Consider the following 24,966-nt stretch of genomic DNA (forward strand, 5'->3'; position numbering starts at 1 on the left):
TGCCAATTTCTGATCCAAATCGCTAAATCACCCTCAATCCCAAACGTCTGTATGTTCTGCAATAACCTACCATGGGGAACTTATCAAACACTTTACTGAAATCCATATACACCACATCATCTACTTTACCCTCATCTACCTGTTTGGTCACCATCTGAAAGGACTCAATAAGGTTTGTGAGGCATGACCTACCTTTCACAAAACTGTGTTGACTATCCCTGATCAGATTATTCTTTTCTATGTGATGATAAATCCTATTTCTTATAACCTTTACTAACACTTTACCCACAACTGAAGTAAGGCTCACTGGTGTATAATTTCCAGGGTTGTCTCGACTCCCCCTCTTGAACAAGGGAACAACATTTGTTCTCCTCCAGTCTTCTGGCACTATTCCTGTAGACAATGACGACATGAAGATCAAAGCCAGAGGTTCTGCAATCTCCTCCCTGTCTTCCCAGAGAATCCTAGGATAAATCCCATCTGGTCCAGGGGACTTATCTATTGTCACACTTTCCAGAATTGCCAACACCTCTTCCTTGTGAACCTCAATCCAGTCTAGTCTAACAGCCTGTATCTTAGTATTCTCCTCAACAACATTGTGAATACTGATGAAAAATATTCAATTAGCGCCTGTCCTATCTCTTATCTATGTAAGGTGAGGTAGGTCTGGATGGGCTGCTCTTCAGAAGGTAGGTGCAGACTTGATGGGCTGAATGGCCTCTATCTGTACTGTTGAGATTCTATGACATCCAGTACCCCCTTGTGCAGGTTTCCGTTTTAATTATTTGGCTTTGGTCCAAGATGATTTCTAACTTGATCCTTTTGGCCTGTTCACCTTCATTGCTTTCTATCTCTGAGCTAGTGTTTGCCACCTCTCCTTCTGTAGGAATGACCTTGACCTCCCAGTTATTTGCCATTTCAATAACCCAACTTTGCTGTCGTGCAAACCTTTCTGTACTGAGTCTATTACAATGTTTGAATGAAGCGTAGCACATGCTCAAACAATAATACCTCATTACAAAAACAAAACATTGTCCAATCCCTTTCAGTTCTGAAGAAAAATCACACTGGATTTGGAAAGTTAACTCTGTTTCCCTCCCCACAACTGCTGCCAGACCTGCTGGGTTTAACGCAGCATTCTCTGTCTTTGCCCATGTCCGCTCTACACTGGGCCAGCAGGAGAGAGTGTACATGATGTTGAAACTGGTAATGGGAGAAGCTCTATTTATCCTGCCTGGAGTTTTATGCTGTGCTGAGCAGCTGAACAAAAGATCACAGAGCATTTCTATGTTTATTTTCATTTGAAGCACACCCTGTATGATAGCCCTGTTTGTTACTGTGTGGTCAGTGTAAACAGTACGGTTTTAAATGTTCCCAATCACAGAACGAGTGGTGTCAATGATACATAGGGGCCATGCATGCAAATTAATAAGTAATGCAGGCAGCTTTCTGCAGGAGTTATAGTGTGAGACTGGTTAGAGTCAGTGCTGGAGTTACAGTGAGAGTCAGTGCTGGAGTTACTGTGTGAGACTGGTTAGAGTCAGTGCTGGAGTCACAGTGAGAGACTGGTTAGAGTGAGTGATGGAGTTACAGTAAGAGATAGGTTAGAATCAGTGCTGGAGTTATAGAGTGAGACTGGTTAGAGTCAGTGCTGGAGATACTGAGAGATTCTGGTTAGAGTCAGTGCTGGAGTTACAGTGAGAGACTGGTTAGAGTCAGTGCTCGAGTTACTGTGAGAATCTGGTTAGAGTCAATGCTGGAGTTACAGTGTGAGACTGATTGGAGTCAGTGCTGGAGTTACAGTAAGAGATAGGTTAGAATCAGTGCTGGAGTTATAGAGTGAGACTGGTTAGAATGAGTACTGGAGATACTGAGAGATTCTGGTTAGAGTCAGTGCTGGAATTACAGTGAGAGACTGGTTAGAGTCAGTGCTGGAGTTTCAGTGAGAGACTGGTTACAGTCAGTGCTGGAGTTACAGTGTGAGACTAGATAGAGTCAGTGCTGGAGTTTCAGTGAGAGACTGGTTACAGCCTTTACTGGAGGTAGTGTGAGACTAGTTAGAGTTAGTGCTGGTGTTACTCTGAGAGACAGGTTAGAGTCAGTGCTGGAATTACAGTGAGAGACTGGTTAGAGTCAGTGCTGGAGTTACTGTGTGAGTCTGGTTAGATTCAATGCTGGAGTTACAGTGTGAGACTGGTTAAAGTCAGTGCTGGAGTTACAGCGAGAGACGGGTTAGAGTCAGCACTGGAGTTACAACGTGAGACTAGTTAGAGTCAGTGCTGGAGTTACTGTGAGAGACTGGTTAGTGTCAGTGCTGGGATTACAGTGAGAGACTGGTTCGAATCAGTGCTGGAGTTACAGTGAGAGACTTTTTAGAGTCAGTGCTGGAGATACAGTGAGTGTATGGTTAGAGTCAGTGCTGGAATTGCAATGTGAGACTGGCTCGAGTCAGTGCTGGAGTTACACTGTGAGACTGGATAGAGTCAGTGCAGGAGTTACAGTGAGACACTGGTTAGAGTCAGTACTAGAGTTACACTGTGAGACTGGATAGAGTCAATGCTGGACTTACACAGTGAGACTGGTTAGAATCAGTGCTGGAGTTACTGCGAGGGACTGCTTAGAGTCAGTGCTGGAGTTACAGAGAAAGACAGGTTAGAGTCAGTGCTGGAGATACAGTGTGAGATTGGTTAGGATCAATGCTGGAGTTACAGAGGGAGACTGGTTAGAGTCAATGCTGGAGTTACAGTGAGAGACTGGTTAAAGTCATTGCTGGAGTTACTGTGAAAGACTGGTTAGAGTCAGTACTGGAGTTACAGAGTGAGACTGGTTAGAATGAGTCTGGAGATACTGTGAGATTCTGGTTAGAGTCAGTGCTGGAGCTACAGTGAGACACTGGCTAGAGTCAGTACTTGAGTTTGAGTCTGAGACTGGTTCAGGTCTGTGCTGGATTTACTGTGAGAGACTGGTTAGAGTCAGTGCTCGAGTTGCAATGAAAGATTGGTTAGGGTCAGTGCTGGAGTTACAGCGAGAGACTGGTTGGAGTCAGTGATGGAGTTACAGAGTGACACTGGTTAGACTCAGTGCTGGAGTTACTCTGTGAGACTGGTTTGACTGAGTGCTGGAGTTACAGTGAGAGACTGGTTAGAGTCAGTGCTCGAGTTACAGTAAGAGACTGGTTTGAGTCAGTGCTCGAGTTACTGTGAGAGTCTGGTTAGAGTCAATGCTGGAGTTACAGTTTGAGACTGGTTAAAGTCAGTGCTGGAGTTAGATGAGTGACTGGTTAGTGTCAGTTCTGGGGCTACAGTGTGAGACTGGTTACAGTCAGTGCTGGATTTACAGTCAGAGTCTGGTTAGAGTCAGTGCTGGAGGTGGAAATGTGTTGCTGGAGAAGCGCAGCAGGTCAGGAAGCATCTAGGGAACAGGAGAATCGACGTTTCGGGCATTAGCCCTTCTTCAGGAAAGAAGTGCTAATGCCCGAAACGTCGATTCTCCTGTTCCCTAGATGCTGCCTGACCTGCTGCGCTTCTCCAGCAACACATTTCCATCTCTGATCTCCAGCATCTGCAGACCTCATTTTCTCTTCAGTGCTGGAGGTACAGTGTGAGACTAGTTAGAGTTTGTGCTGGTGTTACTCTGAGAGACAGGTTAGAGTCAATGCTGGAGTTACAGTGAGAGAGCGGTTAGAATCAGTGCTGTAGATACAGTGAGAGATGGATGGTGAGAGACTGGTTAGTGTCAGAGATGGGGTTACAGTGAGAGACTGGTTAAAGTCATTGCTGGAGTTGCTGTGAAAGACTGGTGAGAGTTAGTACTGGAGTTAGAGTGAGACTGGTTAGAATGAGTCTGGAGATACTGTGAGATTCTGGTTAGAGTCAGTGCTGGAGCTACAGTGAGACACTGGCTAGAGTCAGTACTTGAGTTACAGTCTGATACTGGTACGAGTCTGTGCTGGATTTACAGTGAGAGACTGGTTTGAGTCAGTGCTCGAGTTACAGTAAGAGACTGGTTTGAGTCAGTGCTCGAGTTACTGTGAGACTCTGGTTAGAGTCAATGCTGGAGTTACAGTGTGAGACTGGTTAAAGTCAGTGCTGGAGTTAGATGAGTGACTGGTTAGTGTCAGTGCTGGGGCTGCAGTGTGAGACTGGTTACAGTCAGTGCTGGATTTACAGTGAGAGTCTGGTTAGAGTCAGTGCTGGACTTACACTGAGACTGGTTAGAGTCAGTGCTGGAGTTAGTGTGAGAGACTGGTTAGAATCAGTGCTGGAGTTACAGTGAGACACTGGTTAGAGTCAGTGCTGGAGTTACAGTGCGAGACTGGTTAGGGTCAGTGCTGGAGTTACAGTGAGACACTGGTTAGAGTCAGTGCTGGAGTTACAGTGAGGGACTGGATAGAGTCTTTGCTGGAGGTACAGTGTGAGACTGGTTAGAGTCAGTGCTGGAGGTACAGTGTGAGACTGGTTAGAGTCAGTGCTGGAGTTACTCTGAGAGACAGGTTAGAGACAGTACTGGAGTTACAGTGAGAGAGTGGTTAGAGTCAATGCTGGAGTTACAGTGAGAGACTTTTTAGAGTCAGTGCTGGACTTACACTGAGACTGGTTAGAGTCAGTGCGGGAGTTAGTGTGAGAGACTGGTTAGAATCAGAGATGGAGTTACAGCGAGGGACTGGTTAGAGTCAGTGCTGGAGTTACAGTGTGAGACTGGATATAGTCAGTGCTGGAGTTACAGTGAGAGACTGCTTGGAATCAGTGCTGGAGTTGCAGTGAAAGACAGGTTAGAGTCAGTGCTGGAGTTACAGTGAGAGAGTGGTTAGAGTCAATGCTGGAGTTACAGTGATAGACTGGTTAAAGGCATTGCTGGAGTTACTGTGAAAGACTGGTTAGAGTCAGTACTGGAGTTAGAGTGAGACTGGTTAGAATGAGTCTGGAGATACTGTGAGATTCTGGTTAGAGTCAGTGCTGGAGTTATAGTGCGACACTGGCTAGAGTCAGTACTTGAGTTTGAGTCTGAGACTGGTTCGGGTCTGTGCTGGATTTACTGTGAGAGACTGGTTAGAGTCAGTGCTGGAGTGGCAATGAAAGACTGGTTCGGGTCAGTGCTGGAGTTACATTGAAAGACTGGTTGGAGTCAGTGATGGAGTTACAGAGTGACACTGGTTAGACTCAGTGCTGGAGTTGCTCTGTGACACTGGTTTGAGTGAATGCTGGAGTTACAGTGAGAGACTGGTTAGAGTCAGTGCTCGAGTTACTGTGAGAGTCTGGTTAGAGTCAATGCTGGAGTTACAGTGTGAGACTGGTTAATGTCAGTGCTGGAGTTAGATGAGTGACTGGTTAGTGTCAGTGCTGGGGCTACAGTGTGAGACTGGTTACAGTCAGTGCTGGAGTTACAGTGTGAGACTAGATAGAGTCAGTGCTGGAGTTTCAGTGAGAGACTGGTTACAGCCTTTACTGGAGGTAGTGTGAGACTAGTTAGAGTTAGTGCTGGTGTTACTCTGAGAGACAGGTTAGAGTCAATGCTGGAGTTACAGTGAGAGACAGGTTAGAGTCAATGCTGGAGTTACAGTGAGAGTGCGGTTAGAATCAGTGCTGTAGATACAGTGAGAGATGGATGGTGAGAGACTGGTTAGTGTCAGAGATGGGGTTACAGTGAGAGACTGGTTAAAGTCATTGCTGGAGTTACTGTGAAAGACTGGTTAGAGTTAGTACTGGAGTTAGAGTGAGACTGGTTAGAATGAGTCTGGAGATACTGTGAGATTCTGGTTAGAGTCAGTGCTGGAGCTACAGTGAGACACTGGCTAGAGTCAGTACTTGAGTTACAGTCTGATACTGGTACGAGTCTGTGCTGGATTTACAGTGAGAGACTGGTTTGAGTCAGTGCTCGAGTTACAGTAAGAGACTGGTTTGAGTCAGTGCTCGAGTTACTGTGAGACTCTGGTTAGAGTCAATGCTGGAGTTACAGTGTGAGACTGGTTAAAGTCAGTGCTGGAGTTAGATGAGTGACTGGTTAGTGTCAGTGCTGGGGCTGCAGTGTGAGACTGGTTACAGTCAGTGCTGGATTTACAGTGAGAGTCTGGTTAGAGTCAGTGCTGGACTTACACTGAGACTGGTTAGAGTCAGTGCTGGAGTTAGTGTGAGAGACTGGTTAGAATCAGTGCTGGAGTTACAGTGAGACACTGGTTAGAGTCAGTGCTGGAGTTACAGTGCGAGACTGGTTAGGGTCAGTGCTGGAGTTACAGTGAGACACTGGTTAGAGTCAGTGCTGGAGTTACAGTGAGGGACTGGATAGAGTCTTTGCTGGAGGTACAGTGTGAGACTGGTTAGAGTCAGTGCTGGAGGTACAGTGTGAGACTGGTTAGAGTCAGTGCTGGAGTTACTCTGAGAGACAGGTTAGAGACAGTACTGGAGTTACAGTGAGAGAGTGGTTAGAATCAGTGCTGTAGGTACAGTGAGAGATGGATTTGAGTCAATGCTGGAGTTAGAGTGAGTGACTGGTTAGTGTCAGTGATGGCGTTACAGTGAGAGACTGGTTAGAGTCAATGCTGGAGTTACAGTGAGAGACATTTTAGAGTCAATGCTGGACTTACACTGAGACTGGTTAGTGTCAGTGCGGGAGTTAGTGTGAGAGACTGGTTAGAATCAGAGATGGAGTTACAGCGAGGGACTGGTTAGAGTCAGTGCTGGAGTTACAGTGTGAGACTGGATATAGTCAGTGCTGGAGTTACAGTGAGAGACTGGTTACAGCCTTTACTGGAGGTAGTGTGAGACTAGTTAGAGTTAGTGCTGGTGTTACTCTGAGAGACAGGTTAGAGTCAATGCTGGAGTTACAGTGAGAGAGTGGTTAGAATCAGTGCTGTAGATACAGTGAGAGATGGAGTTGAGTCAATGCTGGAGTTAGAGTGAGAGACTGGTTAGTGTCAGTGATGGGGTTACAGTGTGAGACTGGTTACAATCAGTGCTGGAGTTACTGTGAGAGACTGGTTAAAGTCAATGCTGGAGTTACAGTGATAGACTGGTTAAAGTCATTGCTGGAGATACTGTGAGATTCTGGTTAGAGTCAGTGCTGGAGTTACAGTGTGAGTCTGGTTCGAGTCTGCTGGAGATACAGTGTGAGACTGGTTAGAGACAGTGCTGGAGTTACAGTAAGAGATAGGTTAGAATCAGTGCTGGAGTTAATGTGTGAGACTGGTCAGAGTCAGTGCTGGAGTTAGAGTAAGAGGCTGGTTAGAGTCAGTGCGGAAGTTTCAGTAAGATTCTGGTTGGAGTCAGTGCTTGAGTTACAGCCTGAAACTGGTTCAAGTCTATGCTGGAGTTACATTGAGAGACTGGTTAGAGTCAGTGCTGGAGTTACTGTGAGACACTGGTTAGAGTCAGTGCTGGAGTTGCAATGTGAGACTGGATAGAGTCAGTGTAGGAGTTACAGTGAGACACTGGTTAGAGTCAGTGCTAGAGTTACACTGTGAGACTGGATAGAGTCAATGCTGGACTTACACTGTGAGACTGGTTAGTCAGTGCTGGAGTTAATGTGAGAGACTGGTCAGAATCAGTGCTGGAGTTACAGCGAGGGACTGGTTGGAGTCAGTGCTGGAGTTACAGTGAGTGTATGGTTAGAGTCAGTTCTGGAGTTACAGTGTGAGAATGGTTAGAGTCAGTGCTAGAGTTACAGTAAGAGACTGGTTGGAGTCAGTGCTGGAGTTACAGTGAGTGTATGGTTAGAGGAAGTTCTGGAGTTACAGTGTGAGAATGGTTAGAGTCAGTGCTGGAGGTACAGCTAGAGACTGGTTAGAGTCAGTGCTGGACTTACAGTGTGAGACTGGGGAAGTCAGTGCTGGAGTTACAGTGAGAGACGGGTTAGAGTCAGCACTGGAGTTACAGCGTGAGACTAGGTAGTCAGTGCTGGAGTTACTGTGAGAGACTGGTTAGTGTCAGTGCTGGGATTACAGTGGGAGACTGGTTAGAATCAGTGCTGGAGTTACAGTGAGAGACTTTTTAGAGTCAGTGATGGAGGTACAGTGTGAGCCTGGTTCGAGTCAATGCTGGAGTTACAATGAAAGACTGGTTAGGATCAGTGCTGGAGTTACAGAGAGAGACTGGTTGGAGTCCGTGATGGAGTTACAGAATGACACTGGTTAGACTCAGTGCTGGAGTTTCAGTGAGAGACTGGTTAGAGTCAGTGCTGGAGTTTCAGTGAGAGACTGGTTAGAGTCTTTGCTGGAGGTACAGTGTGAGACTAGTTAGAGTTAGTGCTGGTGTTACTCTGAGAGACAGGTTAGAGATAGTGCTGGAGTTACAGTGAGAGACTGGTTAGAATCTTTGCTGGAGGTACAGTGTGAGACTAGTTAGAGTTAGTGCTGGTGTTACTCTGAGAGACAGGTTAGAGACAGTACTGGAGTTACAGTGAGAGAGTGGTTAGAATCAGTGCTGTAGGTACAGTGAGAGACGGATTTGAGTCAATGCTGGAGTTACAGTGAGAGAGTGGTTAAAGTCATTGCTGGATTAACAGTGAGAGACTGGTTATAGACAGTGCTGGAGTTACAGTGAATGTATGGTTAGAGTCAGTGCTGGAGTTACAGTGAATGTATGGTTAGAGTCAGTGCTGGGTTTGCAGTGCCAGACTAGTGAGTGTCAGTGCTGGAGATACAATGAAAGACTGGTTAGGGTCAGTGCTGGAGTTACAGCAAGTGACTGGTTAGAGTCAGTGCTGGAGTTACAGTTTGAGACTGGAGATACAGGGTGAATCTGGTTAGAATCTGTGCTGGAGTTAAAGTGAGAGTCTGGTTAGAGTCTGTGCTGGAGTACACTGTGAAACTCGTTGGAGTCAGTGCTGGAGATACAGTGAGAGACTGGTTAGAGTCAATGATGGAGTTAGAGTGAGTGACTGGTTCGCGTCAGTGCTGGGGTTACAGTGTGGGACTGGTTACAGTCAGTTTCTGGATTAGTGGTGTTGGAAGAGCACAGCAGTTCAGGCAGCATCCGAGGAGCAGTAAAATCGACGTTTCGGGCAAAAGCCCTTCATCAGGAATAAAGGCAGAGAGCCTGAAGTGTGGAGAGATAAGCTAGAGGAGGGTGGGGGTGGGGAGAGAGTAGCATAGAGTACAATAGGTGAGTGGGGGAGGGGAAGAAGGTGATAGGTCGGGGGGGGCGTGGAGTGGATATGTGGAAAAGAAGATAGGCAGGTAGGACATGTCAATGGGACATTGCTGAGCTGGAAGTTTGGAACTAGGGTGAGGTGGGGGAAGGGGAAATGAGGAAACTGTTGAAGTCCACATTGATGCCCTGAGGTTGAAGTGTTCCGAGGCGGAAGATGAGGCGTTCTTCCTGCAGGCGTCTGGTGGTGAGGGAGCGGCGGTGAAGGAGGCCCAGGACCTCCATATCCTCGGCAGAGTGGGAGGGGGAGTTGAAATATTGGGCCACGGGGCGATTTGGTTGATTGGTGCGGGTATCCTGGAGATCCTGAATCGCTCTGCTAGGAGGCGCCCAGTCTCCCCAATGTAGAGGAGACCGCATCGGGAGCAATGGATACAATAAATGATATTAGTGGATGTACATGTAAAGCTTTGATAGATGTGGAAGGCTCCTTTAGGGCCTTGGATGGAGGTGAGGGAGAAGGTGTGGGCGCAGGTTTTGCAATTCCTGCAGTGGCAGGGGAAGGTACCAGGATGGGAGGGTGGGTTGTAGGGGAGTGTGGACCTGACCTAGTAGTCAAGGAGGGAACGGTCTTTGCGGAAGGCGGAGAGGGGTGGGGAGGGAAATATATCCCTGGTGGTGGGGTCTGTTTGGAGGTGCCGGAAATGTTGGCGGATGATTTGGTTTATGTGAAGGTTGGTAGGGTGGAAGGTGAGCACCAGGGGTGTTCTGTCTTGTTACGGTTGGAGGGGTGGGGTCTGAGGGTGGAGGTGCGGGATGTGGACGAGATGCGTTGGAGGACATCTTTAACTACGTGGGAAGGGAAATTGCGGTCTCTAAAGAAGGAGGCCATCTGGTGTGTTCTGTGGTCGAACTGGTCCTCCTGGGAGCAGATCCGCCAGAGGCCGAGGAATTGGGAATACGGGATAGAATTTTTGCAGGAGGTAGGGTGGGAAGAGGTTTAATCCAGGTAGCTGTGGGAGTCGGTGGGTTTGTAAAAAATGTCGGTGTCAAGTCGGTCGTCACTAATGGAGATGGAGAGGTCCAGGAAGGGGAGGGAGGTGTCAGAGATGGTCCAGGTAAATTTAAGGTCAGGGTGGAATGTGTTGGTGAAGTTGATGAATTGCTCAACCTCCTCGCGGGAGCACGAGGTGGCGCCAATGCAGTCATCAATGTAGCGGAGGAAGAAGTGGGGAGTGGTGCCGGTGTAATTACGGAAGATCAACTGCTCTACGTAGCCAACAAAGAGACAGGCATAGCTGGGGCCCATACGTGTGCCCATGGCTACCCCTTTGGTCTGGAGGAAGTGGGAGGATTCAAAGGAGAAATTGTTAAGACTGAGAACCAGTTCGGCCAAACGAATGAGAGCGTCGGTGGAAGGGTACTGTTGGGGACGTCGGGAGAGGAAAAAACAGAGGGCTTGTAGGCCCTGGTCATGGCAGATGGAGGTATAGAGGGATTGGATATCCATGGTTAAGATGAGGCGTTGGGGGCCGGGGAAACGGAAGTCTTGGAGGAGGTGGGGGGCCTTGGGTGGTGTCTCGAACATATGTGGGGAGTTCCTGGACTAGGGGGGGTAGGACAGTGTCAAGGTAGGTAGAGATTAGTTCACTGGGACAGGAGCATGCTGAGACAATAGGTCGGCCAGGGTGGTCAGGCTTGTGGATCTTGGGAAGGAGGTAGAACCGGGCAGTGCGGGGTTCCCGGACTATGAAGTTGGAAGCTCTGGGTGGTAGATCTCCTGACGTGATGAGGTTCTCTATGGTCTGGGAGATGATGGTTTGGTGATGGGGGGTGGGGTCATGGTCGAGGGGGCGGAAGGAGGAGGTGTCCTCGAGTTGACGTTTGGCTTCAGCGATGTAGAGGTCAGTGCGCCAGACTACCACTGTGCCCCCTTTATCTGCTGGCTTGATGGTGAGGTTGGGATTGGAGCAGAGGGATTGGATGGCTGTGCATTGTGAGGTTCAGAGGTTGGAGTGGGGGAGGGGGGTAGACAGATTAAGGCGGTTAATGTCCCGGCGGCAGTTGGAAATGAAGAGGTCGAGGGCAGGTAATAGCCCAGTGCGGGTATCCAGGTGGATGCAGTGTGTTGGAGGTGGGTGAAGGGGTTCTCGGAAGGTGGGCGGGAGTCCTGATTGTGAAAGTAAGCTCGGAGGTGGAGGCGGCGGAAGAAGTGTTTGACGTCACGGCGTGTATTAAATTCATTGATGCATGGACGGAGGGGGATGAAGGTGAGTCCTTTGCTGAGGACTGATCGTTCGTCCTCAGTGAGGGGAAGGTCTGGAGGAATGGTGAAAACTCGGCAGGGCTGGGAGCTGGGATCTGGTGTGGGTGTGGAGCTGGGAGTGGGGGCAGAGACTGTAACTGGAGTGGGTGTGATGGTGGGGGGAATGGGGGTGGAGTCATGAGCAGGGGTGGTATTCCCCTCAGGGTTCTGGGGTCTGGGGATGGTGACAGTGGGATATGTGGGGGGCGTGTCAGCAGAATGCAGGTGAGTGGCGTTGGTGGGGGTGGAAGTGGTGCCAGACACGGCAGTAGGGGGGGCGGAAGTCACTGAGCGTGTGACATCAACGATGATGTGAGGGGCGGAAGTGATGTCACGTGTGATGCATGAGGAATTGTGAGGGGTGGAAGTGGTTGTGGGAGTGGCCATGGTGGTGGTGGAAGTGACATCTTCAATCAGCGTGGGGGTGGCAGCTGCACCAGTCGCATGGCTAATGGTGTCCAAGCAGTTCCAGAGGCCGGGGGAATCTTCTGGAATGTTTGAGGAGTGCTGGTTATGGAGGTGGGTAGATAAAAGTTTGTTGCACTTACAGTTTTTGATGTTTGAGATGGAGTTGAAATACTGTTTGTTGAGAGTATGAATTCTCCTGAGGATGTAGTACAGAGCGGGTCCTTTGCAATTCTGAGAGAGTGTGGCCCTCAGCTGAGGCAGGGCTGACTGTAGAGAGGTTAGGTGCCGGTGCATTGCTGTAAGCGTGGAGCAGAGGATCTTGAAGGAGAACCGTTGCTGGTGTTTTTGAATCTGTAGTCTGTACTGTTTGTCCTGTTCGGGTCCGAACTCTGCTGGTTTAAAGGTGGTCCGGAGTCCGTGTGGGGTGAGTTGGTTATGGAGGCAGGCACTGAGGAAGCAAATGTGACTGTGGTAGCGAGTTTGTTTCAGGACATGGTTGAAGAGCTTCAGGGCAGAGGAAATGACCTGGGAGTTGCAGTGGGAGAGGGACTCCCTGAGATTCTTGTAGAGAAAGGAGAAAAACTTCTTCAAGGCAGGCATCCTTGCAAGAGGATTTGCAGTACGGTTAAAATCAATGAGGTAAAAACAATGATTGCAGATGCTGGAAACCAGATTCTGGATTAGTGGTGCTGGAAGAGCACAGCAGTTCAAACAGTATCCGAGGAGCAGTAAAATTGACATTTCGGGCAAAAGCCCTTCATCAGGTCCGAGGAGCAGTAAAATTACAATCAGTGCTGGAGTTACAGTGAGAGACTGGTTAGAGCCTTTGCTGGAGATACAGTGTGAGACTGGTTAGAGTTAGTGCTGGAGTTAGAATTAGAGTCAGTGCTATAGATACAGTGAGAGACTGGTTAGAGTCAATGCTGGTGTTACAGTGAAAGACAGGTTAGAGTCAGTGTTGGAGATACAGTGTGAGACTGGTTAGAGTCAATGCTGGAGTTGCAGTGAGAGACTGGTAAAAGTCATTGCTGGAGTTACTGTGAGATTCTGGTTAGAGTCAGTGCTGGAGTTACAGTGAGACACTGGTTAGAGTCAGCGCTGGAGTTACTGTGAGAGTCAGGTTAGTGGGCGGCACGGTGGCACAGTGGTTAGCACTGCTGCCTCACAGCGCCAGAGACCCGGGTTCAATTCCCACCTCAGGCGACTGACTGTGTGGAGTTTGCACGTTCTCCCCGTGTCTGCGTGGGTTTCCTCCGGGTGCTCCGGTTTCCTCCCACAGTCCAAAGATGTGCAGGTCAGGTGAATTGGCCACGCTAAATTGCCTGTAGTGTTAGGTAAGGGGTAAATGTAGGGGTATGGGTGGGTTGCGCTTCGGCGGGGCAGTGTGGACTTGTTGGGCCGAAAAGCTGGTGTTTCAGTGAGAGAGTGGATAGAGACAATGCTGGAGTTACTGCGAGAGACTGGTTTGAGTCAGTGCTGGAGTTACTGTGTGAGACTGGTTAGAGTTAATGCTGGAGTTACAGTGACAGACTGGTTAGGGTCATTGCTGGAGTTACAGCGAGAGACTGGTTAGGGTCATTGCTGGAGTTACAGTGAGTGACTGGTTAGAGTCAGTGCTGCAGTTACTGTGAGAGACTGGGTAGAGTCAATGCTGGAGTTACAGTGAGAGACTGGTTCGAGTCAGTGCTGGAGTTACAGTGAGACACTGGTTAGAGTCAGTGCTGGAGTTACAGTGAGAGACTGGTTAGAGTCAGTGCTGGCGCTACAGTGTGTGACGGGTTAGACACGGTGCTGGAGTTTCAGTGAGAGACTGGTTAGAATCAGTGTTGGAGATACAGTGTGAGACTAGATAGAGTCAATGCTGGAGTTACTGTGATAGACTGGTTAGAGTCACTGTTGGAGTTACAGCGAGAGACTGGTTAGAATCAGTGCTGGTGTTACAATGAGAGAATTGACAGTCAATGCTGGAGTTACTGTGAGAGACTGGTTAGAGTCATTGCTGGAGCTACAGCGTGAGATTAGTTAGGATCAGTGCTGGAGTTACAGTGGGAGACTGGTTAGAGTCAGTGCTGGAGATACAGTGTGAGATTGGTTAGAGTCAGTGCTGAAGTACACTGTGAGACTCGTTACAGTCAGTGTTGGAGATGCAGTGAGAGACTGGTTAGAGTCAGTGCTGGAGTTATTGTGAGAGACATGTTAGAGTCAGTGCTGGAGTTTCAGTGAGTGACTGGTTACAGTCAATGCTGGAGTTACAGTGAGAGACTGCTTCGGGTCAGTGCTGGAGTTAGTGAAAGACAGGTTAGAGTCAGTGCTGGAGTTACAGTATGAGACTGGTTAGAGTCAGTACTGGAGGTACAGCATGAGATTGGTGAGAGTCAGTGCTGGAATTACAGATTGAGACTGGTTGAGAGTGGTTAGAGTCAATGTTGGAGTTACAGCAAGAGACTGGTTCGAATTAGTGCTGGAGTTTCAGTGAGAGACTGGATAGAGTCAATGCTGGAGTTACAGTGAGTGAATGGTTAGAGTCTGTTCTGGAGTTACAGTGGGAGACTGATTAGAGTCACTGCTGGAGTTACAGTGAGAGACTGTTTGTTTATAGTCAGTTCTGGGGTTACCGCTAGAGACTGGTTACAGACAGTGCTGGAGTTACAGTGTGAGACTGGTTAGAGTCAGTTCTGGAGGTACAGTGAGAGACTGGTTGGAGTCAGTTCTGGAGTTACAGCGTCAGACTGGTTCGAGTCAATGCTGGAGTTGCAGCGTGAGACTGGTTAGAGTCAATGCTGGAGTTACACTGTGAGACGGGTGAGAATCAATGCTGGATTTATAGAGTAAGAGACTGGTTAGAGTCAATGCTGGAGTTACAGTGAGAGACTGGATGGAGTCATTGCTGGAGTTACAGTGTGCGACTGGTTAGTGTCAGTGCTGGAGGTACAGTGTGAGACTGGTTAGAGTCAGTGCTGGAGTTACAGTGTGAGACTGGTTAGGGTCAGTGGTGGAGGTACAGTGAGAGTCTGGTTAGGGTCATTGCTGGAGTTACAGTGTGAGACTGGTTAGGGTCAGTGGTGGAGGTACAGTGAGAGTCTGGTTAGGGTCATTGCTGGAGTTACAGTGCGAGACTGGTTAGAATCAGTGCTGGACTTACAGTGGTAGACTGGTTCGAGTCAGTGCTGGAGTTACAGTGAGAGACTGGTTCGAGTCAGTGCTGGAGTTACAGTGTGCGACTGGTTAGTGTCAATGCTGGAGTTACAGTGAGAGACTGGTTCGAGTCAGTGCTGGAGTTACAGTGTGCGACTGGTTAGTGTCAATGCTGGAGTTACAGTGAGAGACTGGTTGGAGTCAGTGCTGGAGTTACACTGAGAGACTGGTTTGAATTAGTGCTGGAGTTAGTGCGAGACTGGTTAGAGTCAGTGCTGGAGCTACAGTGTGAGACTGGTAGGAGTCTGTGCTGGAGTTACAGTGAGTGTATGGTTAGAGTCAGTGCTGGGGTTACAGTGGAACATTGGTTAGAATCAGTGCTGGAGTTACAGTGTGAGACTGGTTGGAGTCAGTGCTGGGGTTACAGTGTGAGACTGGTTGGAGTCAGTGCTGGAGTTACAGTGTGAGACTGGTTAGAATCAGTGCTGGAGTTACAGTGAGAGACTGGTTCGAGTCAGTGCTGTAGTCACAGTGCGAGACTAGTTAGAGACAGTGCTGTAGTCACAGTGCGAGACTAGTTAGAGACAGTGCTGTGGTCACAGTGCGAGACTGGTTAGAGACAGTGCTGGAGTTACAGTAAGAGACTGGTTAGAGTCAGTGGTGGAGTTACAGTGAGAGACTGGTTAGAGTCAGTGCTGGAGTTACAGCGAGAGTCTTGTTAGGGTCATTGCTGGAGTTACCGTGAGAGACTGGTTAGGGTCAGTGGTGGAGTTACAGTGAGAGACTGGTTAGGGTCATTGCTGGAGTTACAGTGAGAGACTGGTTAGGGTCAGTGGTGGAGTTACAGTGAGAGACTGGTTAGGGTCATTGCTGGAGTTACAGCGAGAGACTGGTTAGGGTCATTGCTGGAGTTACAGCGAGAGACTGGTTAGGGTCATTGCTGGAGTTACAGTGAGAGACTGGTTAGGGTCAGTGGTGGAGTTACAGTGAGAGACTGGTTAGGGTCATTGCTGGAGTTACAGTGTGAGACTGGTTAGGGTCATTGCTGGAGTTACAGCGAGAGACTGGTTAGGGTCATTGCTGGAGTTACAGCGAGAGTCTGGTTAGAGTCAGTGGTGGAGTTACAGTGAGAGACTGGTTAGGGTCAGTGGTGGAGTTACAGTGAGAGACTGGTTAGGGTCATTGCTGGAGTTACAGAGAGAGACTGGTTAGGGTCATTGCTGGAGTTACAGCGAGAGTCTGGTTAGAGTCAGTGGTGGAGTTACAGTGAGAGACTGGTTAGGGTCAGTGGTGGAGTTACAGTGAGAGACTGGTTAGGGTCATTGCTGGAGTTACAGCGAGAGTCTGGTTGGCGTCAGTGCTGGAGTTACAGTGAGAGACTGGTTAGAGTCAGTGCTGGAGTTACAGCGAGAGTCTGGTTAGGGTCATTGCTGGAGTTACAGCGAGAGTCTGGTTGGGTCAGTGGTGGAGTTACAGTGAGAGACTGGTTAGGGTCAGTGGTGGAGTTACAGTGAGAGACTGGTTAGGGTCATTGCTGGAGTTACAGCGAGAGTCTGGTTAGCGTCAGTGCTGGAGTTACAGTGAGAGACTGGTTAGGGTCAGTGGTGGAGTTACAGTGAGAGACTGGTTAGGGTCATTGCTGGAGTTACAGCAAGAGTCTGGTTAGAGTCAGTGCTGGAGTTACAGTGAGAGACTGGTTAGAGTCATTTCTCGACTCACAGTGTGAGAGTGGTTAGAGTCAGTGCTGGTGTTACAATGAGAGACTGGTTAGAGTCAGTGGTGGAGTTACAGTGAGACACTGGTTAGTGTCATTGCTGGAGTTACAGCGAGACACTGGTTAGGGTCATTGCTGGAGTTACAGTGCGAGACTGGTTCGGGTCAGTGGTGGAGTTACAGTGAGAGACTGGTTAGGGTCAGTGGTGGAGTTACAGCGAGAGTCTGGTTAGGGTCATTGCTGGAGTTACAGCGAGAGTCTGGTTAGGGTCATTGCTGGAGTTACAGCGAGAGTCTGGTTGGAGTCAGTGCTGGAGTTACAGTGAGAGACTGTTTAGGGTCAGTGGTGGAGTTCCAGTGAGAGACTGGTTAGGGTCAGTGGTGGAGTTACAGTGAGAGACTGGTTAGGGTCTGGGCTGGAGTTACAGTGAGAGACTGGTTAGGGTCATTGCTAGAGTTACAGTGAGAGACTGGTTAGACTCAGTGCTGGAGTTACAGTGAGAGACTGGTTAGGGTCATTGCTAGAGTTACAGTGAGAGACTGGTTAGAGTCAGTGCTGGAGTTACAGTGAGAGACTGGTTAGGGTCATTGCTGGAGTTACAGCGAGAGACTGGTTAGGGTCATTGCTGGAGTTACAGTGAGAGACTGGTTAGAGTCAGTGCTGGAGTTACAGTGCGAGACTGGTTAGAGTCATTGCTGGAGTTACAGCGAGAGTCTGGTTAGGGTCATTGCTGGAGTTACAGTGAGAGACTGGTTAGGGTCATTGCTGGAGTTACAGTGAGAGACTGGTTAGGGTCATTGCTGGAGTTACAGTGAGAGACTGGTTAGAGTCAGTGCTGGAGTTACAGCGAGAGTCTATATGGTTTAATTGCTGGAGTTACAGCTAGAGTCTGGTTAGGGTCATTGCTGGAGTTACAGTGAGAGACTGGTTAGGGTCATTGCTGGAGTTACAGTGAGAGATTGGTTAGGGTCATTGCTGGAGTTACAGTGAGAGACTGGTTAGAGACAGTGCTGGAGTTACAGTGAGAGTCTGGTTAGGGTCATTGCTGGAGTTACAGTGAGAGACTGGTTAGAGTCAGTGGTGGAGTTACAGTGAGAGACTGGTTAGGGTCAGTGGTGGAGTTACAGTGAGAGACTGGTTAGCGTCAGTGCTGGAGTTACAGCGAGAGACTGGTTAGGGTCATTGCTGGAGTTACAGTGAGAGATTGGTTAGGGTCATTGCTGGAGTTACAGTGAGAGATTGGTTAGGGTCATTGCTGGAGTTACAGTGAGAGACTGGTTAGAGACAGTGCTGGAGTTACAGTGAGAGTCTGGTTAGGGTCATTGCTGGAGTTACAGTGAGAGACTGGTTAGAGTCAGTGGTGGAGTTACAGTGAGAGACTGGTTAGGGTCAGTGGTGGAGTTACAGTGAGAGACTGGTTAGCGTCAGTGCTGGAGTTACAGCGAGAGACTGGTTAGGGTCATTGCTGGAGTTACAGTGAGAGATTGGTTAGGGTCATTGCTGGAGTTACAGTGAGAGATTGGTTAGGGTCATTGCTGGAGTTACAGTGAGAGACTGGTTAGAGTCAGTGGTGGAGTTACAGTGAGAGACTGGTTAGGGTCAGTGGTGGAGTTACAGTGAGAGACTGGTTAGGGTCAGTGGTGGAGTTACAGTGAGAGACTGGTTAGGGTCAGTGGTGGAGTTACAGTGAGCGTCTGGTTAGGGTCATTGCTGGAGTTACAGCGAGAGACTGGTTAGGGTCATTGCTGGAGTTACAGTGAGAGACTGGTTAGAGTCATTGCTGGAGTTACAGTGAGAGTCTGGTTAGAGTCAGTGCTGGAGTTACAGTGAGAGACTGGTTAGGGTCAGTGGTGGAGTTACAGTGCGAGACTGGTTCGGGTCAGTGGTGGAGTTACAGTGAGAGACTGGTTAGGGTCAGTGGTGGAGTTACAGTGCGAGACTGGTTCGGGTCAGTGGTGGAGTTACAGTGAGAGTCTGGTTAGGGTCATTGCTGGAGTTACAGTGAGAGTCTGGTTAGAGTCCGTGCTGGAGTTACAGTGAGAGACTGGTTAGGGTCAGTGCTGGAGTTACAGCGAGAGTCTGTAGAATTGCAGACACAATATCCACACATTTCCTTCAACCTCCTGTGCTTAGGCCTGGAGTTGAAGTGAACCATTCAGGGGTGGGGTCAGCTAGGGCCTTCCTGGTTTGGCCAGGGAACTGGTTGCATTCTGGATAGTGAGTTGAGTATCTGGCCTACTCATCCTGTCTGGTACCGACTGCTCCATGTCCAGTACTTTGTGGTTAAACTTGGTTACCTCAGTGACACACTCGCAGCAGACTGCATTTCTTCCTTTTCTTGTGTGCAGCAACTTCACAGTGAGTTGGGCCGAGAAAATAAGATGCTTTTTATTTTGTTACTCCCAACTAAGTCCTCAGCCATTATCCCTGCCACTGGAGTGAGTCTCTGTACATAATGGAATCTCTACCCAGGCCGAGACATGGCACCAGTATCCAGTCTCCGTGGCCTCGGGCAGTGGTCACTGATGCTGGTGCTGAGGAGCACTGTTGTTCTATCTCCCTGTGCCCTCCATTGGGTTACCTGACCTCAAGAAAGAGACCGGAGCAGTGAGGGTGTCTTCACCCATCAGTATTCCTGCTGATGCTGCTCCTTTCCCTCCCATTTATTTATGGGAGTGTCTGGTTTGGCTAGCATTTATTGACCACCTCTAATAGTTCTGGAGAAAGTGGTGGTGAGTTGCCTTCTTGAATTCCTGGGGTGTCAGGGCGCCCACAGTGCTGTTAGGAAGGGTGTTCCAGGATAGTGAAAGAACAGCAATATAGTTTCAAGTCAGCATGACTTGTGACTGGGAGGTGAATTATAAGTGGTGCTATTTCATGCATCTGCTACCCTTAAGCTTCAAGCCGGCGGACCTGGGCATTTAAGGTTCTTGTGACGGTGCCTGCATAAACTGCTGCAGTGCAGCTTGTAGATGACAATCACTGATGCCACAGCACGACAGTGGTGGAGGCCGTGCATGTTGAAGGTCGTGGAGAGCGAGCGGAAAGGTCACGGGAGTGGGTGGAAGTGGGAACCTTGTGAGGCTTCACAAGCCTAGATCATGCAAGGCCCTGAACATAATAAAGCATTTTAAAGTGGCCCTGTATGAAGTGGTGTCGGTATATTGTGGTGCTCAGTGAAACCAGGATCAGTTATTTCACTAGAATTATTTCATTAAATGATCATCATGTGAACTCAGGTGTTCTATCTGGTTCACCAGTGATTGCAACTCCTCCTTCCTCACAGTCTCTGTGAGTGAGGCAGGCTATAGATTTGAGATCCCCACAATGAGATGGGAAACAAGAAAGTAAGTTCCTGTCAAAGACTCACTTCGGTGGTTTCTCCATGAAGCAATGTTAACTGACGTTTCTGTCTCTAGATTTCAGCTCAACGCCAATCAACCTGGTCAATAAAACCCAAGTATCTGCCTGGGAATATAAACAAGGTAATTCTTATATAACAATCCCTTAACCAGCATCAGCTTTATTACCTTGAGTTACCATTTACACAGTGGCTCAGTGGTTAGCCCTGATGCCTCACAACGCCAGGGACCCGGGGCCAATTCTAGCCTCTGGCGACTGTCTGTGTGGAGTTTGCACATTCTCCCCGTGTCTGTGTGGGTTTCCTCCGGGTGCTCTGGTTTCCTCCCACAGACTGGAGATCAGAGCTGAAAAATGTGTTGTTGAAAAAGCGCAGCAGGTCAGGCAGCATCCAAGGAGCAGGAGAATCGATGTTTCGGGCATTCCTGAAGAAGGGCTTATGCCCGAAACGTCGAGTCTCCTGCTCCTTGGATGCTGCCTGACCTGCTGCGCTTTTCCAGCAACACGTTTTTCAGCTCTTTCCTCCCACAGCCCAAAGATGTGCAAGTTGGGTGAATTGGCCACGCTAAAATTACCCAGAGTGTTCAGGGATGTGTAGGTTATGTGTACTGGTCAGGGGTAAATGTTGAGCAGTAGGGGAATTGGGTTGGGTGGGTTACTCTCCAGAGAGTCGGTGTGGACTTGTTGGGCCGAAGGGCCTGTGTCCATACTGTGGGCATTCTATATGGGCAGCATGGTGGCATAGTGGTTAGCACTGATATCTCACAGCTCCAAGGACCTGGGTTCAATTTCAACCTTGGGTGACTGTCTGTGTGGAGTTTGCATTCTCTCCGTGTCTGCGTGAGTTTCCTCTGGGTGTTCTGGTTTCCTCCCACAATCCAAAGATGTGCAGTTTAGGTGAATTGGCCATGCTAAATGGCCCACAGTGTTCCGTTCATTAGTCAGGGGTAAATGTAGGGGAATGGATCTGGGTGGCTTACTCTTCAGAGGGTCAGTGTGGACTTTTGGGGCTGAAGGGCCTGTTTCCACACTGTAGGGAATCTAATCTAATCTAAGCCCAAGAAACTACTTCCCAGCAACATTCAACAATTGCAGAGTGGAGGGGAGTAAACTGGGTTGAGAAAATCCACATTAAGTCCACATGTCTCCACCACACGGTGTTCTGGTTATGATCCCTGTTATTCTGGTTATTACTGCACGCTGTAATCTGTGTGCTATAGTGAAACAGAGAACCATCAAACACCCTCTCTGGAGAAGGTTCATGAAGAAGTTGCTAAAGTCTTTAAATGTATAATTCAAATTGAACCTCTCTATTTGGAAGTTAACCATTTCTTCTCTTTTCAGGAGAGGGCAATATTCGGCTAGTCAATGGCTACAACTCCTGTCAAGGCAGAGTGGAGATTAAGTACAGAGGACAGTGGGGAACAATTTGTGATGATGACTGGGACATGAATGATGCCAAAGTCGTGTGCCGGCAGATGGGCTGTGGCACAACGATATCCTCCACCACCAACTCTTATTTTGGATATGGCAAAGGACGGATTCTATTGGACAACGTCAACTGCGACGGGACTGAGCCATCGCTATTAAGCTGTAGCAGTCTGGGATGGGGTGTGCACAACTGCGGGCACCATGAAGATGCAGGAGTCATCTGTACAGGTAACGCTTTCAACAAACCATTCACTTCATTGGAAAGCAAACTGCAACTCAATTTATGGTGCCTTCTCTCCCTCACAATAAAAATATACCAGGTTCTGGATGTAGGTTTGCTCGCTGAACTGGAAGGTTTGTTTTCAGATGTTATGTCACCATACTAGGTAACATTTTCAGTGAGCCTCCGGATCAAGCACTGGTGGCATGGCTCGCTTTCTATTTGTGTTTCGGTTTCCTTGGGTTGGTGACATCATTTCCCATGATGATATCATTTCCTGTACTTCTTCTTGGGAGTACCTGAACAGGAAATGATGTCACCCCAGGAAATGACGCCACCAACCCAAGGAAACCTAAACACATAAATAGAAAGCGGGCCATGCCACCAGTGCTTGATCCGGAGGCTCACTGATGATGTTACCTAGTATGGTGACGAAACGTCTGAAAACAAACCTTTTAGCTCCACAAGCAAACCTACATCCAGAACCTCAACCTGAGCAACAAGTCTTCTCAATACTCGATATACCAGTTTCCTTTTGCTCAGCTAAACTGATATGGTTCCCCTCATGTGTTCTTGGATAAATGCATCACCAAAGAATGAAGCCTGCTGAATATTACAAAATGCAATGTTAATTTACTAAATGCTAAATGCATTGTAATATAACATTTGATCATCGGTGCTTCAAATCTCTGAGACTGAGTATAGGACCCTTGAGGTGGGTTTGCCTGTTCATTCTGATACAGGGTGCAAGAAGTAAGTCCATTGATGACTTTACAACTGAGCATGTGGTCTCAAAATTATCACAGGCTAGCACATGTTTCAGCTTAAAGAGGGAGGTGAACTGTGGTTGAACCAGGTGCTGGAAGTCATTCCAAAAATAAGTTTGATGTGATTTAAAGTGCCCAATGCTGCCCTGCTTTGGTGCAGAACTGGAGGAGAGGAGAGAGGTGATCAAACTGCAGGGAATAAGCAGGCTGTGACCTCTCGGAGGGAGAGAGGAGAAGATACTCCTTTGAGTAAATGCCTGGAGTTAACCCTTGAGGACTCGGATGCAGTGCCAAAAAATGTTCAGGGAGAGAGGGGTTTGGATGCTGCCTGACCTGCTGCGCTTTTCCAGCAACACATTTTCAGCAACAAATGTTCAGTCATTTTAACATGAACCTTGAAGGTTCAGTAACTGTATTGTTATGTGTCATATCGCAGATAATGTTTAAGGCAGCACAGCCCAAGCATTCATCCATCTGCAACAAGTCCCAGCTTGTTCCAAGCGTTCACATTTCACCCTTACCCGCGGCTAAGGCGGTGGTGGTGAAGTGGTTCTGTCACTGGATTAATACAATCCTATGACTGAGATGTTGGTGTTGGTACAAATTCCAACACAACAGGTGGTGAAATTTGATTTTAAAAAGCTAGCTTTAAGGATACTGTGTCAAGGGATGTAAAATCCCAGCTGGTTCTCTAATGCCCTTTAAGGGAGGGAATCCTTACTTGGCCTGGTCTCTGTGTGACTCCAGATGCTCAACAATATTACTGACTTCTAAAACCCTCTGGACAATTGAGGATGGGCAATGAATGTTGGCTGAGCGTGAAATGTCCACATCCCATGAATGAATAAATTAAAATTTAACTCTGTATCTCACAACTAGCACATACTACCAGTTGTTCAACTATGGCAGATGCACAATCCAATGATAGCCACACCATCTAATGGCAGCCACACAATCTAATGGTAGCCACAACATCTAATGACAGCCATACTTATCCAATGGCAGCCACACCATCCAATGGCAGCCACACCATCCAATGGCAGCCACACCATTTAATGGCGGCCACACCATTTAATGGCGGCCACACCATTTAATGGCGGCCACACCATCCAGTGGCGGCCACACCATCCAGTGGCGGCCACATCATCCAATGGCAGGCACACCATGCAAACATGATGTTCATTGGCACCAGGACAGATCCAGTAAAGATTCTGCACCTGGCCAGGCTGCTGACGTGAGCACCTGAGGCCCCCTCAAGCCCTGGTGATTGACTTCTGATATACCATCCTGTCCAAGGCCATAAGTGATACCCTCCCTCTCTCTTGCATCCCCAGAGGCAATAGGGGATTTCCTGTGGTGGGGAATGGGCACAGCTCCATTTCTGTACTCCACCTACTCAAGAGGGAGATGCTGTTTCTGAACATTGGAGTGTCGATGAGTGAGGCTGAAGCAGCCAGTGGTGGGGCTGAAGCGATTGCTGATGACAGTATGTTCAAAGCTAGTTACCATTCATCCACCCCACTTCCCCCTCAGGCTGTAACCCTTCTGTTTGCCAGCTGAGTAAACATGAACCTCTTATTCCTCTCCCAGCCTTGTGCCTTTCTCCTTTCCGTTAGCCAAGAACTGCTACCTGGCCAGGTAGCGGTGGAAGAGGAAAAAGTGGAAAATCTGAATGACAGCGATGAAGGAAAACACTTGCCATTCAATCTCTCATTCTCAGCCGTCGGATCAGACACTGTCACTACGAACAGTTTGAGGGATAGCTCTGAGATCAGATTGAAGCCATTGAATTATACAGCCATCTCTAGCAAGCTCAGTGGACAAGGGGAGCACTAGGAAGTGATTTTACACATTGGTCCTACTGTTTGAAGGAATCAGATGAGCACTTTGAATGGGGAAGTTACAGAAGGAAGCTAATGGGTTTGCACAATGAAATACTTGATATATTAGCTGGTCTGGCAGAATGCCTGTACCCAGTGTCAAGTAGCATGAAGGAGTCTAGCGGCAACTTGGCACAGCACATTGACATTAAACTTGGCAGCCAATATAGAACAGAATTCGAACACAATGCAGCATCTGATGATTGAAACCTCAGCTTCCACCACAATCCACCAGAGACTGGGAGCTGTGCTGGAGGCTCAAACTGATGTCACGCAAGCCTAGCTCACTGCCCAGTAAACTCAGATTTCTGCCAGGATCATTGTGGCTCCCAGTGTTCTGCAACTTCCCACCAGCCACGCTGTGGTCACAAAGGTCACATTTAATAGGAGCACTGGGGCAATTAGGGATCATGGGTGATAATGAAACACACAAGGATAATTAATTGATGTTTGGTGTGATTGAATTAATATGTTTCATTTGGAATGCTTATTTCTGTCTTGTGGTGAATGGACATAGAGAGATGGGAAGGTGTTGGATGTTTGAGAATTGGGGAATTGTGATTATGTTCGCTGGTATCTCAGTCACACGTCTAATCACAGGTTTGTCAGAAAGCGCATTTTTTTAAGTGCCCTCCTTTCTTGCACTCAGCTGCCCACTGTGTGACC

At 48.3% G+C, this 24,966-nt stretch overlaps 1 protein-coding gene across 1 annotated transcript in view; it reads left to right on the forward strand.

Annotated features, from left to right (window-relative positions):
• The first annotated feature begins 19,614 nt into the window (after nt 1–19,614).
• Nucleotides 19,615–24,966, forward strand: part of LOC122564231 (scavenger receptor cysteine-rich domain-containing group B protein-like) — a 50,190-nt gene continuing 44,838 nt past the window's right edge. Inside the window, exons 1-3 of the mRNA XM_087977149.1 lie at nt 19,615–19,699; nt 20,062–20,127; nt 21,347–21,661. Coding sequence (XP_087833275.1) covers nt 19,615–19,699; nt 20,062–20,127; nt 21,347–21,661 — 466 coding nt within the window. The remainder of the gene's footprint in view (nt 19,700–20,061; nt 20,128–21,346; nt 21,662–24,966) is intronic.

The sequence above is a fragment of the Chiloscyllium plagiosum genome, unplaced genomic scaffold (genome assembly GCF_037043375.1).
Source record: "Chiloscyllium plagiosum isolate Xiang-an unplaced genomic scaffold, Cpla_swu_hap1 HiC_scaffold_31, whole genome shotgun sequence".
Taxonomy (NCBI): Eukaryota; Metazoa; Chordata; class Chondrichthyes; order Orectolobiformes; family Hemiscylliidae; genus Chiloscyllium; species Chiloscyllium plagiosum.